This window comes from Grampus griseus, assembly GCF_964374135.1.
Source record: "Grampus griseus genome assembly, chromosome: 7".
Taxonomy (NCBI): domain Eukaryota; kingdom Metazoa; phylum Chordata; class Mammalia; order Artiodactyla; family Delphinidae; genus Grampus; species Grampus griseus.
The window spans coordinates 44,253,696-44,270,630 of record NC_139001.1 but is presented as its reverse complement, the minus strand read 5'-3'; the positions used below and the strand labels follow the sequence as shown (position 1 = coordinate 44,270,630).

Genomic DNA, 16,935 nt, shown 5'->3' with positions numbered 1-16,935 from the left:
CCTGCCGATGCAGGGGACAAGGGTTCGTGCCCCGGTCTGGGAAGATCCCACATGCTGCGGAGCGGCTAGGCCCGTGAGTCATGGCCGCTGAGCCTGCACATCCGGAGCCTGTGCTCCACAACGGGAGAGGCCACAACAGTGAGAGGCCCACGTACCGGGAGTAAAAAAAAAAAAATTCCTACAACAGAGTGGGCCCTCAAATATCTACTGAATAAATATCTTTAAAACACTGAAGGGCAAAAGTAGGGAAAACAGCAGAAGACCTGTATTAGAGGCAGATTTCTAACTCTGAAGTCTGTGCAAAAAATATAAGCCTTTTGAAATAAACTTTAAAAAGAAGAAAAACAAAAGAATATTTTTTAGCTACCTTAATTTTACAAATTCAGTTGCTTTAAAAAAAAACTTGAAAAATTTAAGTGTAACTCGATGACTGACTTTGGAAAGCTTTTGCAATAACCTTACACCAAAGAAAAATTTATTAAAGTACAGATTACTGGTTATTTAAAAATACATGAGAAAAGACAAACGTACAAAAGCATTATCATACAACTGATTTCTAAACTCAATACTTTTGAAATACAAAACAATGATCATTACCCCCAAAAGTCAGTTTGAAACAAATTGATTTTTAAGTTGGTATTATAATTCTTTTCACTCAATTTTGCTTACAAATGTTACTAGGTTTTTCAGTTTCGCCACATATACTTTTTTTGACATGTTTATTTCTCAAAGTAGAATATAGTTATTTCTTGCAATTAACGTCAGCAACTATAGAAAGCTTCTCTTAAGTCACAAGGATTCAGTATATACGGTTGCTGCTTTGGAAATAGTTACCATTCTGAGTTATCTATACTAAGACTCATGTATTGACAGGCAAAATGTTAATGGGCAAAGTATGGAGATTGAGAGCAGGATGACTAAGAAAAGATATCTTTTACTGCAGACCTGCTAAAAAAAGACTCCATTATTTACTCTGATAGTATTGCTAGAGAAGCAGTTTCTGCCAGATCACAGGTTGGCTATGTAGTTGTCCATTTTAAATTTCCATCGCTAAAGAATGGCAGACTTCAACAATTAGATTGCTCAACCAAATCAGCAGACCTTTAAGCTACCATATACTTTAATTACGAGAAATAAATTATTTTCTTAATTAGGTTAGCAGCCTTGTATCTGGAAAGGCAGCAAAACCCACTTTGTTCCAAAATTAGAAGGCTGACTCAGAGGCTGCTTCTAAGGTGCCTAACTATCTTCTATCATCAATCAGTCATGAAGGTGGACCTTCATGAACTCAGTAACTTAATAAATGTAAAAATGAACTCATCTAATCAACACAATGTTGAGCCTGCAAAACCAAAAAAGTACATTCATAAGGTAGGAATTGGTTTGTATAAAACAAGAGGATATATATCCTCTTATATAACACAAAAGGAATATGCATGGTAATAAAAACAATCTATAATAAACTTGCAAAGAAATGATTCTGGTTTACATGTAACTCTGCTTAAACTGACCATGACTGAATGATTAAACATTTTCTTCTCTTAACATAATGCCCATTCATTATAAGCTAAGCTGGACTTAGTTTCTTATAAATCTCTTATTTCCTTGGATTTATCTACTACACCTTTACTTTATAGCCATTTAACTTATAAGCTGGGCCTGCCCAGCCTGCCTCTGAAGCCTCTCTACAGAAGGATACCAGATGCATTTAACAAAGGCATCTTCTCATAAGAATCTGCACTTCAAAACAGCAATATGAAGAACCAGCAATTGGCTCTCCAATGTAGCTACCTCTCATTTCACATTATCACAGAAACAGTGCAGTTTAGTAACCATTCCTTCCTTACAGAAAACTCAGTAGCTGTAAAAATTTTTGTTGTTTCAAAACACATTTCAATACTTATTAATTCCAAAGATCCGAACACCATGTAGCTGTGGCATTTTGGGGATTAGCACACTCAGGAGAGAAGCTGTGTTTAAGATGAAGTGAGTTGGATCATACTTCGTATAGAAACTTGCCAGAAAATATCTGTAGAAATAAAAGTTAAGAATATATATATAACATCTAAAAGTGAAATTACTTAGAATTTTTAAAATATTTAAAGGTAGGAAAAAGGCCACTGAAACATAAATACCTAAAAGCAGAACCACTTCTTTGAGCACTAAAACAAGAGCAAAAGTTTTAGTTTGGGGGCCTAAATTAATTTTATTTGGGATTTAAACATTTGTTTAATGGAGGCATATATGCACATTTTGCTTTTCTGCAATCGTGTTAAATGTATTTAATGCAAGACAGTTACTATAGTCTTTAACGTAGAAGGCTTTCAAACTAGGGGTCATGTGCTTCCTGAAACTTAAGGTGTAGTTTTGTATCTATGTGTATATATCTGAAGAGAAAGTCCAGATTCAAAGCATCCATCATATTCTCAAACGGTTTTGTGACCCACCAAAAGGTTAAAAACTACTGCTGTAAAGTTGTGAAAAATGGGTGTTAGTGCATTAGTAGAGTTTAGCATCTTTGAAAGAAAACAAATACTTGACTGCCCTTTTGATGTTCTCATTTCCATACTGAAGTTAACAGGTATATAACCAGTATAACGGGAAACTTGAGAGACACTATTGTAAAATTCCAGCTGTTTTGCTATAACTGAACATATGTATATATATATTCAAAGACATCCAATATCCGAGAATTTGTTTTAAGAAGCCTAAGCCACCTTTAAGACCGCAGATCATCGAGTCAGAATGCCTAGTTTGACCCAAGGGTACATCAAAATGAAGACACATCATGAGGCCACTAAAAGAGTATCCTAAAACATCATACCTTACTTGATGATAACTAAGAAGTTACTATGCACAAGGGTGTTTGTCTAATTAGTACTTTTAGAGTACACAGAAAAGTATTTTAATAGTGTTTCCTCTAAAGGAGTGATAAATATCTTGTGTAATATGGTTAGAAAAGAACAGCTATTTTCCAAGTACAACTAAAAACATCAGAGAGCTGTACACATTATTTTCAGAACCATCTAAATTGAGAAATTCTATACTCTTCCACCTGTTTCACAAACTATAGTCAGAAAATTCATTCTTGAGAATAAACCATATTCCTCAATCCTTACTTTAAATCCTGTCTTCCTGCTTTCATATACTTGAAGACTGTTCATACTTCCTTAACTGAACAATATAGGATACCATTTACATTCAGTAAGCTCATTTAATTTCTCATCATCATTACAGGTTTAATCTGTAATCTGATATGTTAGAAATAATAAATCTTCTTGGAATGGCTTCTCCTCCTCATAGCATATGTCTCCTTTATGTCTTTTAATAAAAACTGATTGTGTGTGTGGATCATATGAAAATTACTTGACTCTTACAAAAACCTACACAACCCTCCAAGGGGATGCAAAACCCAGGTAGGAATCAGTGTGGTAGCATTTATCTGCCAAAGGGTATACTAGAAAGAGACCTGTATTAGAAGCTAGAAGTTTAGGGTTTAACCTGGGCTATTGATTCCAACTAGCTACAAGATCTGGATGAAGATGATGCATTTGAATCTGTTTATCTAAAAACCCGGGATAATATTACTCATCCTACCTACCTGACAAATGATCAAATAAGAAAATGTAAATGCACTCTGAAAAATATCAATGCTACACAGATGGCTTTAATGCTGTTTCCTCAGTTATATAAGGAATTTAATCACAGAATATTTAAAATCATACCTGTTGGTCAAAAGTACACTTTAAGAAATATGGGTGTTGTACACAGGTACCTCTTAGTTAGGCTTTTAAGTGATAGCCTTTTAAGTGATATCACCTTTTTTGTGATAGCTTCTATTGAAAATTCAGCATATGTCAGGCTTTTTACATGTGCAGTTGACCCTTGAACAATGAGGGTTTGAACTACACAGGTCCACTTACAGATGGATATTTTTCAATAGTAAATACCACAGTACTACATGATCCACAGTTACTACACAATCCGCAGTTAGTTGAATCCGAGGATGTGGAAATGGGGATACAGAAGGCTGACTATGTAAGTTATACTTGGATTTTTAACTGCACAGAGGGCGGGTGCCTATAACCCCCACATTGTTCAAGGCTTAACTGTATTATAATGCAATCCTAAACATTTTATAGATGAGGAAACTGAGACTTTCAATAATATGGCCAAAAGTCACATAGCTAGAGAGTAGTAGAGCTAAAATACAAATTTAGGGCTGTTTGAATAACCATTATTCTTGTTATTGCATTAATCTTTGTTAGGCCATACAAATAATTTTTCTTTTGACATGAATTTTATGTGGGACTAAAACAATTAAAAACTTAAAAAATTTCCTCCCAAGTGCTATAAATATAAGGAAAAAGAAATCTACCACTTTATGATTACTTTATTCTTTTCATTTGAAAATGTCTTCCCTAACTTAAACACCTGTCTAAAACCTACCCTAAGTCCTAGTTTAAGGAATTCTAATGCCTCCAAGAAGTCTTTCCAGCTGCTGCAGACTGTACTGATTCTATAATGGATATATAAATCTATGTCTATATCTATATATAGAGAGAGAGATATATCTATATATAGGTATCTCCTTTGTGGTATCGAGTGTTTGATTAGGATATATGCGAAACATCCATTATATGAAAGCAACTGAGTGTGGAATTCAAAGCAATCTATGTACTTATAAATTCTTTGCAGAAATAAACATAATAATAGAGAAATAATACAAAGTGACAATAAATAAGGGATATATAACAACTGCTATGGATTTCAAAGCAGAGCATTATCATTGAAGGCTGGTTGCTAAGGAAAAGACCTCACTGGTAAGGTCACAATTTAAATCTTGAAAGAAAAATAAGACAGATAAATTAAGAAAGGAGAAGGCATTTCAGGTGGGAAAATGACTTGAACAAAGGCATAGAAATAGGACTATACATGAAGTATTTAAGAAATGCTGCTTAGAAGAGTGTGACCAGGTAGGAGTTGGGTGAGGGTAAAATAGTCACATAAAGGAAAAATGAGGTAGGAACCATTTTGTGGAGGACCCTGAATATCAGGTAATAGGAGGAAATTACATGCCATATATAAGGTTAGATGTTTTACAGATAGGTATTATCTCATTTATTTCTTACAGCATCAGATTGAGTTAGGTACCATTGGCTAGAATTTTATTTATGAGCAAACCAAGCAGGCTGAGTGATAGGTACAGGATTCAGCCCGGGTCTGTCCTACAATGAAAGCCTAATCTCTCTTTTCTCTAAACCATACTGTCTCTCCCAAGGAGTTGGAACATCCAGATGTGGCAGGTGGTCAATGAAATTCATCTGAAATCATCCAAATCCTTGTTTATGGAGATTAATCTGATAGTAGAATACAGAACAAGACTATGTGTTTAGTATTCTTGCAAGCAGCTTAAAGACATGAACTAGAATATATTTAACTTGTATTCTAGAATGTCTTGTCATACTGATAAACATGTAAGGTTGTCTCCATATATATTTGACTGAAGTGAAAACTGGTTTATTACCAGCTTGTTAAAAATTTTGCCTGTATTTTATAATCTCTATGAAGTAGCAATTTACTGATACAGGTTTTCAACAAAATATTCTGTTTCTATTTCAAATTTAATCTAATAAAAGGATGGCTTCCTCTCATCCAATCCTCCTCATACCTGAAAATTTCCACCACTTACAGAATTATTGGAGAAATTGTGAAAAACTTCCGTGAAGATGTAAACTGTACTCCATAGTCCAGTTGTTCCCAATGAGTTAGGAGCCTCGCTTTACCCTGGTCAGGAGTTTCAAATGGTGTTCCTTTTACTGCATGCAAAAATACATACATCCCCTGGAAAACAAGCAAGGGGTTATATAATAAATATCAAATACAAAATTAGTATTTGCCAGTTAGCATTAAGACAGTTGCAGACTGTGACAGAGAGCGTGATTAACTTGACAGCTCAAGTTTTAAGATTTCATATTGTGAAAGACTGGCCGGTTTCTTCAGAGTAAAACAAAACTTCCAGGGGCTTACATGCAAATATTATTTGCTGAAAACCACTCTAAGTCAACTAAAAGTAACCTGTTTTCATCTCCTATTAAATTGAAAAGAAATGAAAAGTACCATCAGGGTAGCTTTGCATCATTACATTTAGATTTTCTAACACATTTCCTGTTGGGAGATAGAATTACCTTTTCTCCAATGTGTAGGAAAGTTTAGAGTGTCATATTAGTAAATCTGATGATACTTATAAAATGATAAAAACATACAAGTTGGAAAATAATAATAAACAAAATCTCTGTATCGGGGAAAATTGTTTTGAAAATATTTAATATTAGGACTGTTTTTGTCTCAATAGTTCTTTTCCAAAGCAACAAAGATGGTTTGATGTAGTAAGTATAATGTTCAACACAATTTACTTTTAAAATCACCACTGTACCTCAATAGTGTCTTTTGAAGTTAGTTTTTAAAAATCAAAGTAAAAAACATTACTAAAAGCCATTCTGTCCAGCGATATGTTTAAGCATCTAATTTTGTGGTTAATTAGGGGAAAAAAACCAATGTATACTAGATGTGGTTTACTTGAGATGCCCATTTAGATTGATAGTTAATGCTTCATTGCAGGATCACTGTCTGAGGCACTGGTAACAGAATAAAGCCTATATATGGTCATGAAACAGCTTTACTTATTAAAGTCATGATGTGATATCATTTTTTTTACTTCAACGTTTAATAAATATATGAAAAAAATAGAAATATTAGTGATTTGAAATTTTACATTATTCTACTAGGTTAAGAGAGCCCTTCTTTTCAAAGTTTAGTCTGTCTGCTTCCTAGTTATTCCATTAGGCAATTTAGAAGTTGTTTACCTACAGTAACACTTAAGCAACAGAGGAATGGATTCATGTTCAATTGGATATAACTCTACAAACATTTAATAAGTGGCTAATATGTACAGGACACAGGACCTATATGCATATATGAAATTGAACAAGACATGTCCAATGCCTTGAAAAAGTTCAATCTTCTAAGAGATGGTAAGAAAAAAAAAAGATATGCATAAACAACTACAATGTAGGGCAGAAATTACTATCAAAGGTACAATCAAAGTACTCAGGAAATGCAGAGGAGGGAAAGGTTCCTTGTTGCTGAGGCTAAAGCCTTGATGGTTCCTTGTCACCTACCTCAGTCTTGAAGGTTCAGCTCAAATGATAACTCCTTAGTGAAGCCCTTCTCATTAGCAATAATTAACCTGTTGCCTATGTACATATATATAATTTTATTGAAAAGACTTACTATAGGACAACATATTGTCTTAAAGTTGTTTACATAATGTTTGTTTTCCCATTAGCCTGACTACCTCAGGAACAAGGGCTCATACAAAGCAAGTAGTAGATATTAAGCCAAGATGACATTAAGCCAAGGAATGTTTATTGTGTAAGCACAAGAAACCATTTTCACATGGGTTTTAAAAGAGACTATGAAACAGAAATTGTATGCTTTCAAATTCTCAGGAGAATGTGACCCAAAAAAGTTAAGAATCTCTACTCTAGACCATACATGTGTTAGAATTATCAAAGAGAAAGAAGAACAGTCCTCTAATTATTTACTTCAAACCACATACACTCACCAGTGTTCAGAATATAATATTCAAATAGTTTATGTATTCTTTTTAATGAGTAAGAATAAAATCTTATCTAACCATTTATCTTCTACTCCATTTTTATTTTTAATAGTTTTTCTATAAAATTTTAGTGATGGATGATTTATACCCACATTAAAAGAATTAGGGAAAAAAAGTATATATAGCCCTTAACAAATATTTATTGGCTCAAAATGAAGAGAATTCTCTTTCATTTTAAAAGCTAGGATAAGAATTTTGTGAAGTATTAAAACTTCTAAGAGTGAACTGTAGCACTGAGTAAAAACAATTGCTGTACGTTTCTACTATATGGTTCAGAAAGACAGAGACCATGTTTTTTCTTTTTTCCCATATTTGGTCTATTTTCCCATGTTTAAAAGCATGCAGTATGTATTTCACATTTTTAATTGGTTTAATGTAGGCTTACTTCAAAAGAAATTTACATTTGGCATCATGTAATTGCCACATCTATGGCTGGTTAGTCAGGTTTTTAGTGGAGGACTAAGAAGTCAGAAGTTTGCTTCCCTACTTGTTCTCATTTCCTGTCCTTTGTCCATGGCCATATACTGTGCCTCAGTCTCAGTCAACCAACTGAAAACATGAAGGGAGGAGATGACTTCTAAAGTACATTTAATACATGTGCCACTGGAGAAGGGAAAATTATGTGAGAACAGACTAATTTATTCAGCAAACATTTAAATAGGTCTTTAGAGATAAAAACAAAAGAAAGATAAACTGCTAATTATAAAAGGATAATAAATTCATGAAAAAAATGCAGCATGGGACTTTTGTAGCTTCCTAGAAGAGGTGACACTTGAGTAGTTTTCCTGGAGAAACAGGAATTAGCCAGGCAGAGTAGGAAGGAGGAAGAGGTATTAAAATAGTGGAAGAAGAGCCTAAGCCAAAGCAAAAAGGTGAGAGAAGACGATTTTCATTATTGTAGAGCACAGCTTGTGTTTGGAGAGATGTTAAGATTGGGTCTCTTTCTTGCCTCTGTAGTATTATCAACTGGTCTTGTATGCCACACAAAGAACTTGGCATTTTACTATGAATGTAACAAGGAATCACTGAAGGACTTAAGAGTGTGACCTGAACAAACATGAATTTCAAAAATATCACCCTGCCAAATTGGAATGAAGGAAAGTAGAGTAGAGAAGCGTCAAAGAGACCACTTGATCTACTGGTGTAATCTACCTGAGGGGAAAGAAGAGCATGAAATTATAGCAATGCCCATAAGGATCAAGTTGAAGACAGTAAAGCAGTAGAATAGACAAGGCTTTGACTAAATGGATGTGGAATATAAAGGAAAAAGAGTTACCCTAAGTCTAGGGTGACTATATATACTAGTTTGCCATGGGTGGTCCTGATTTACACTTACTCTCTTGGAGTAGTTATTACTAGAGCTCTCTTTTACTCTCAAAACAGTCTCTGTTTGGATAATACATTATATTAATCACTTTACCTCTGACATTCAGCTGTGTGGCTTGGCTTACTGGGCAGATAGTGGTACCTTTAGATTAGATTAGGAACAAAATCCAGGAACAGATTGTGGTGGGTGGTAAGGGATATATCAGGAATGAATTCAATTTATACTTGTTTGGTTTAAGGTGCAAGGTGATCTGGCAATATTAATATGGTCATCATCATTTAACAGGTAGAAACTGAAAATACAGATAGATGAAGTAACCTAGATAAAATATATATCATAAGAAGAGATGAAGAAAAGAACCTTGAGGGCTTCTCTGGTGGCGCAGTGGTTGAGAGTCTGCCTGCTGATGCAGGGGACAAGGGTTCGTGCCCCGGTCCGGGAAGATCCCACATGCCACGGAGCGGCTAGGCCCGTGAGCCATGGCCGCTGAGCCTGCGCTTCCGGAGCCTGTGCTCCACAACGGGAGAGCCACAACAGTGAGAGGCCCGTGTACCGCAAAAAAAAAAAAAAAAAGAACCTTGACAACAGCAATATTTAAGAGAGGAAAAGAGAAAACTGTGCAAGAGGAAATAGTAAAGGAAAGATCAGAAATATATCTAGGAAAAAGCAATCCCATGGAAGCCAAAGGAAAAGAATTCCAATAAAAGGGATATGATTAGTGTCAAATATTTCAGAGAAGTCACTATTTAAAAACAGTGTTTTTAAACACTTCCTTCCAAAGTCTATCACATAAAATGGACTAAAGGGACATTCACTGATCTCTACCACATCATCTTTGTCATCCTCCAGTCAACTTCAAATGCTTTCCAGAAGATATAAATAATATCAATTTTTTAAAAACCTATTTCTCCTACATTTTTCTGTCTTAAAGTTCTAAGCTCTTCATTTTGGTTAGATCTTTAAACAAATATATAGTTAATCTGGATTCAATTAAAAGTCTCAATTAACCAGATTTCTCCCCTTTCATTCTACTTTAATAGGCTGTTAAAGACAAGAAAAGTCACTATCATGTTTTGTTTTGTTTTGTTTTTAAACAGGCAGTTTCCAGGGCTGCATAATATGGTCAGTAGAGTCAATCTAACCTCTGGTACTTTGTAGAGCTATCATATAATACAAAAGAGTAATAGTCAACAGGAAGAATCTAAGGCACCATAAGTTTCTGAATCATGTAAGGTATGATTAAGCTCAAAATTTCTGTACTGAAATAGAAAAGTATATATATACAATTTAGAAAGGATTTAAGCCAAAGATGTTCATTAGACTCCAGTTAACCAAAAAACACAATTACTTCCTCTGATACATTTTGGTTAATCAATATATTATAGTGGCCTGAATTACAGTGTCTTATAATTTTTGCTAAAATGCCCTACTTTTTTTCAGATTTTACAATCCAACAGGAGAAAAAAATGTCTTACTTACAAATAGGGTCCAATGTTTAAATATAAAGTGATAGGAAAAATATAATCTTATTCCAGGTAAGAATTCTTCAAAATTGTCATATATACTAAAAATCACTGAACTGTACACTTTAAATGGGTGAATTTTATATCTCAATCAAACTGTTTAAAAAAACTGAGTCATGTGTTTTTCTTCTTTGTAACATAAAACTTTAAGCTTTTTAAAAAACTGTGTTTAAATACACTAACATAACATGGACCATTTAGCCACTCTTAAGCGTACAGTTCATAGTATTCAGTGCATTCACGATGTTACACAACCATCACCACCATCCATCTCCACAACTCTTTTCGTCTTGCAAAACAGTACCTTCCCATTGCTGCCTTGCCCAGTCTCTGTAAAACCATTAAACCTTAAGTGTTCAGTATAAGGTGAAATTCTTACCAGATTATGTATAACATTTGTTAAGGTCCAGGCAACAGGAACACTGAAGAAGGGAATACTGAGTAAAACGATATGAAGCAAGCCAACTCCCAAAGCATATGTCAGCCACATACCCCGGCTGTTCATTACACGGGTATTTGGATTCACCTCACTGTGGGCAACTCCAACATTCATGTTTGCGCTGTAGGAAAGCAATGGGATGAATCAACACTGATATAACTGGAAATCTAAATATTCCTAATTCTGACATGACAAAATAAGTGTTACTGGGATTATTTTTTTACCTCATCATTCTGAAATAGAACAAACAGACCCTCCAAAATATGCTACTTGCAGATGCTGACGAGGGCAGTAAATAATTCTTAACATCTAACTCCCCAGTAAGACAAGCAAGACTTATTTTTATGCTTCTTGTTGAAAAAATAAACAGTTAAAATGCCTTTCCTAAAGCTTGTCTTCAAGCATGTTTGTTTTACTAAATGAAGTAATGGGCAGGAAAACGCAAACTGAAAGAGAAAACCTACATTTTCTTAAGAGAAGTGAAAACTCAGGAGGTAAATTTACCAACAGAATAATATATTAAAAAGCACAGCTGACCTAACCAGTCTGTTCTGAGTAGCCAGACTTACATTTAATGTAGTGAGTGTTGTGTCCATAAAGAGTGGTCAGAGTTCAAATCACTCCTTTATGAGTACTGAAGCTGCGAGGAACATAATGAGGTGGAAATTTTACATGGTCAAGGGATAAGGTTTGTTTCTCAACCTAGTGATACAATTAGGTTTAAACAAGGAGTCTTTCTTCTGCGTATTTTAACTCTAGTCACCTTCCCTAAAACTTTGGTTTTCTCTCATTCTTTCCTTCCTTCTTCCCCTCCCTCCCTTCTTCCTTTCTTTCTGAGATTGGGGGTGGGGGGAGCAGAGCTACATTATATTTCAAACAGCTCTGATTTAAAAATATATAAACACTTTCTATTACAGAGTTGGCCCTGAGAGAGGAATTTCTCCGAACCCCGTCCATCAAGTGTTCCGGAGTACAATGGCCCTTCTCCCTCCAAAAATCTATAGGCTTACGGTGATGAAAGTTGGTTGCACTGAAACAAAGCAAAAGCCTCAGATTTAAATGTGTAAAAAGTCCCTCCAATCCAAACATCCACCGTGCATGTTTCATTCTTTTTATACGCTATAAGTTATACTTAGAACGTGCCTCCACTCAAGATGCCTTTCCCATTTTCGACAGGATAGGAAAAAAAAAAAAAAGCTCGAAAGTAGGCTTAAAATTTACATCTGAGCTGGAAGGCAAAGACTGACTCTATCCCAGGCCAGAAAACCCTTCCACGGAGTCTGCCACGCCACTTCAGGACTGGCAAACAATGACTTCAGAGAGCGAAGAGCCTCTCGGCTCTGCCCTCGCGATGCCGGGCGACCCACAGCGACGCCCCCCCCCCCCCCCCCCCCGCTGCCATCACCGGCAGCCTTCCCCGGCGGCCGGAGCTCCCAGCTACTAGAAGCTCAGCAAAAGCCGCCACTGCTATGGCCACAGTGCCCCTCGCCCCGCCCCTTTCTTCTCGGAGCTGCACATCCCGTCAGGGCCAGGACGCGACGACGGGGATTTGGGGGGCAAGCCTTGGGGGCCACTTGGCCCGCACGTCCTGACAGGGCGCCGCGGACGGAGCAGGAGTCCACTCTTTCCCTTCAAGCCAACCCGGGCCCGCCAGCAGCTCCCCACTGCCCGGGCAGCAGCACAGTCCCGGCGGCCGTTCGTGCCCACTCACCCGCCGCCCCACTCCCGGCGGCTGGCTCGGAGCAGTATCAGCTCCGCTGTGGCTGCAGTGCCGACGGCTGCGCCTCCTCAGGCAGAACGCGAGTGGTCAGCCCCAGCGCGGCGCGGCGCGGCGCAGCTTGCGGAAGCTTTCAGGGCGGAACGCGCTGCCAGGGCATTGGCTGAGGACGGCGCCAATCACACGTTCGCCGGGCAGGGCGGGATTAAGGGCGGTGTGCTCGGTGCCTGCCCCGCCCCGCGTACGTTGTGGGTGAGTCGGGGATCCGCCAGGCCGGGCCTGGGCTCCGGTTGGCATGCTGGCTGGTCTGCTAGTGGATTGTTGTTGCCCACCTCGCGCGAGCAAGAAGGTAGTGTCGTGTGGCTAACGGGTATTCATTCTTATATCGTAAGCTCGAGAGCCTCCTCCCCTCCACTTGTCCCGGTCGGGGCGGGAGCGCCGGCGGCCGCAGTGGGCGCCCCTCCCCCCCCTCGCGGGGCGGGAAGCGGACGAAGCCCGGCTCGCGAGCGCGCACACCTGGAGAGCGGTCTCCCAGCAGGTGTGGGCTGCTTAATGTCTGATTTGGACTTCCCTGACTAAATGGTGTTTAGGCCTTTGTTGCAGCCCATTCCTCAGATCCTTCTGGGTGCAGATCTTAAAGTTGTTGTTTGCCAGGAAGAAACTTTAACCCCTGACGGCCGTAACTCAGCCTGTCTAGAGTGTGAGTGAGGGGTTTTATAATATTGTAGGTTGTGGCATCATGCAAGTGGCAGAAGCAAACTTTTCGGTTAACCATGATTTTTACTGGTGTCATTCTGGGTCTGTCTACACGCTGAAGACAGGTACTTGTGTTATATGCTGAGGAAATGTGGGGTTTTTTTATTCATATTGCTGAAATAACTTACAATGGCTTTTCAAAATTGGTGTAAGAGAATGTTGACTGTATATACACATATATGTGTACATATATTGCATTTCTAATGGCCTTATAAAACCAATTAGGTTAGATTTATTACGTTTTTTTAAAAAATAATTATTTCATTGTGTGCTTCCTAAAGTTTATCTATGAGTTCTCTGATCTTTACTTCTTTTTTAGGTACACTGTTAGCCTTAACTGAATTTCCTGATCGTCAGCACTCTTTCAGTAGTGTTTGATTTACCTCTCAGCAAATATAGAAGACTGATTCCTGGCATTCTTAGACATTCTTTGCTGTGAGTCGTAAGCCTGATATCAACCCTTCCACTTTTCAAAAGATGCCGTTTGGTACACATACGGTGGAATGCTTGTTATGTTCCAGAGGTTGTGCTAGGGATATGAGATTAATATATCCTCAGAGAACTCTCAGCCAGGAGGAAGGGACAGAAATCCAATACTTAGAATAATCTGTGATGAGTTTGGGATTAGAAATAAGGAAAAGGTGCTCTGGGAGTACAGAGGAAGGACTGCCTAATCTGTTGGGGCAGGGGTTGGAGCTGGTAAGAAAGGCTTCCTCGAGGAGGTGATACTTGAACTAAATCTAGAAGGATGGTGAGAAGTCATCAGTAGAGAAAGGAAACCTTATGAGCCAAGGAAGGAGTCACTGCCATCACATTAAGAGAGACAAGTTGCATAGTATGACTGGCCTAGTGTGCATTTGGAGAAGAGTGGGATGAGATTAGAAAGACAGAGGTTCAATTGTAAGGAGTTTGGATTTAACATAGTTAGTAATTGGAAATATTTATAAAATTTTAAGTAGGATAGCAACATGATTAAATGTAAATTATAGAAAGAATCCTGTAGGTGGTTGAGATTCCAGGCAAGCTGTCAATTAGCTGGTTATTGCAATAGGTCAGGGGAAAATTGTTGAAGGGCTGAACAGAGGCAGTAGCCATAGGGATAGAGAGGAAATAACTAGTTTGAGAAATATTTAGGTAGTAAGAGAGGCAGGAGTGGGTGGCAGGATGTAGAGAGTGAGGAGAATTTCAAGGATGACTCAAGGTTTCTAATTTTGCTTTGTGAGACTGGATGAGCATAGCCTTTGGAGTCAAACATGACAAAATATGCAGGTGTGCATCTGTCACTTAATAGTTGTGTGATCTTGGAACAAGCGATCAAGCTTTTAAATCCTGTTTGTGATAGAGGAATGACACTATACATAAGCTTGTTGTGAGGATTAACTGGAATAATTGTATATATATATATTTAAGTAACTTATGTTAGCTGTTATTTTTATTATCAAATAAATATAGCAAGAAAGACACTTAATTAGAGAAAGATCTGATCTCTTTGGGACATGTTGAGTTTAGGGTGCCTTTCGGTCATCTAAATGATGATATTTAGAAAGTAGTTGGAAATAAGGCCCTGGATTCTAGAAAAAAGCCTGGTTAGGAGATACAAGTGATGAAGGGGATGATATGGAGTCCAGTTAAAATAGAATACATAAAGGGAAGGAGTTAAGGCAATGGTGACTTGATGGGAAGGAGGTCACTTTTCCTAATGTTTTACCTTGGCATGAGGTAGGTGCCGATAAAATTATTTTTCGTGGCCACTTCATTAATAATTATGAAGTACTCACCTTGAGTGAAGTACTCTGATTACTCTGTGTTGCATCCAGAAGTATATAATTCCGTGCATTTAGAGGTTGTATAGGTCAGGACAGGGGTGTGATAAGCAAGCCAAGTTCTTTCGGAATGGGAGGAAAGGGTCATTCCTGGCTGGGTGATCAGAAAGGACCATGTTACAAATGATATTGAAACCGGGTCTAGAATAATAAATAGTATTGCATTAGGAGAAAGTGGAGGTGCAAATAGGGTGGGATTGCTGGCAAAGGAAGATTGAAGATTTTGACTTGGTCACTAAGAACAGTGAGTTATTAAGAGAAATAGCAAAGTTAAGTGGGAGGTATGGAGGGCGGAACAAGAAGATAAGTTCTATTTTATAAACATTTTGAGGTAGTAGTGACACTGATTGTAAGAAATGTCTGTCTTAACTCGGGAAGAGAGAGATCACTGTTGAGATGTAGATTTAGATGTTATTCTATAACATCTAAGTTTATAGGGTTTTGGGTATATAAGAAGAGGGGAGAGGGATTAGGGAATGCCCATTTTTCTGGGAAGAGAGTGAAGAAAACACGAAGAGATCCAAGAGGTATTGATGGATGGTATAATCCTTGAGAATAGGCAGTATCATCAATGTCACATGCTTCAGGGATATCAAGGAATGTGAATCCTGAGAAAAGGATTTGATGATTTAAGATCTCATTGGTGAACTTGAAGAAAACAAAATCCTAACAGTGGTTGTGTAAGCTATTTTGCAAGGGTTTTGGAAGTGAGTTGGTGATAGGGAATTGGTGACGGTGAATACAGGTTACTTATTCAAGTTTGGCTTCATAAAGAAAGAAGATAATCATAGAGTTAATAAGGTTGAGGGAAGAATTTTTTGTTTTTGTTTTCAAGACCAAGAGGCCTGGAGGAGGGATGGGACTAGATAAAGAAACTAGGTGAAAGTGTTAGTTTAGAAGAAAGACATTGGTGTGAGACTGAGTGAAGAAGAACATGGGTAGAGGTGGAGACATTTTAAGAAACCAAAGGACACAGTATGGTGGAGGAGGTAAAGTGTGTGAAGATAGAGTTGATGCTGTGGTCTGCCTTGATCTCAGTAAACTAGAAGAGGGGGAAGATTGGGATGAAATTAGGGACTTGCTGGGGAGAAATAGAAGATTTTGGAAGAGAGATTATAGAGAATGAGACAAAGATGATGAGATTAATAAAGAGATTAATTAATCTCTGCAGAAGGAGGGAAGGTTGAGGTGAGGCTAGGTTTATACGCCAAAGCTTGCTTGATAAATGTTTTTCTTAGATCCCTGGGACTCTCAAACTAAGGAAGAAGACTTCTTAAACCCAAGCCTAACCTGATACCAAGCACTGGGTTAGCTCCTGTGGGGCTAGGAGTTAGAAGTGTGTTGGGGGGTGTGGTATTCATGTAGTTTGGAGGAACTCAATTTAGTCCAGAGATCCTGGGATTTTTTAGCATGTATATGCCAAGCACTATAATACGTTGTATACATTATCTTATTTACTTCTCACCACAACCATATGATATCATTATTATCTCTATTTTAGGTTAGGTGATTGAGTTTTAGAGTTTAATTTTAACTTCCTCAACATTATATAGCTATTAGTGTATAATAATAATTAGTGGCATATTTTTCCATTGTGTTAATCAGCTTTGCCTTGTACAAAGCAAAATATAGTTATGAATTGTGAACAGTTAACACCATTCAGAACTCA

General features: G+C 37.6%; 2 protein-coding genes across 5 annotated transcripts in view; one reads left to right on the top strand and one right to left on the bottom strand.

The window, feature by feature from the left end:
- Positions 1 to 467: 467 nt before the first annotated feature.
- ORMDL1 (ORMDL sphingolipid biosynthesis regulator 1) lies at positions 468 to 12,799 on the bottom strand. Of its 2 annotated transcripts, XM_082658303.1 has the most exons (5): positions 12,682 to 12,776; positions 11,540 to 11,610; positions 10,911 to 11,091; positions 5,693 to 5,844; positions 468 to 2,029 (listed from the first exon to the last, which is right to left on the bottom strand). In XM_082658303.1, exons 3-5 carry the CDS (start codon positions 11,082 to 11,084, stop codon positions 1,894 to 1,896), a joined length of 462 nt encoding a protein of 153 aa, XP_082514429.1. In that variant the 5' UTR covers positions 11,085 to 11,091; positions 11,540 to 11,610; positions 12,682 to 12,776; the 3' UTR covers positions 468 to 1,893. The 2 variants fall into 2 exon arrangements, with proteins under 2 accessions (XP_082514429.1, XP_082514428.1); XM_082658302.1 differs by lacking the exon at positions 11,540 to 11,610 and having other exon boundaries at positions 12,682 to 12,799.
- Positions 12,800 to 12,915: 116 nt separating this feature from the next.
- PMS1 (PMS1 homolog 1, mismatch repair system component) overlaps positions 12,916 to 16,935 on the top strand; it is a 98,752-nt gene continuing 94,732 nt past the window's right edge. For 2 of the 3 annotated variants that reach the window (XM_082657920.1, XM_082657918.1), the window contains exons 1-2: positions 12,916 to 13,036; positions 13,763 to 13,878. The gene's annotated coding sequence lies outside the window, so the exon portion shown is untranslated. The remainder of the gene's footprint in view (positions 13,037 to 13,762; positions 13,879 to 16,935) is intronic. The other variant, XM_082657919.1, reaches the window with a different exon arrangement.

Coding starts and splice junctions, on each gene's coding strand:
- ORMDL1 (XM_082658302.1), bottom strand. CDS start 11,084: ATGAATGTTGGAGTTGCCCACAGTGAGGTGAATCCAAATACCCGTGTA. Junction 5,845..10,910: donor CAAATGTTATACATAATCTG/GTAAGAATTTCA, acceptor CTTGTTTTCCAG/GGGATGTATGTATTTTTGCA. Junction 2,030..5,692: donor ACAATTTCTCCAATAATTCT/GTAAGTGGTGGA, acceptor TTATTTCTACAG/ATATTTTCTGGCAAGTTTCT.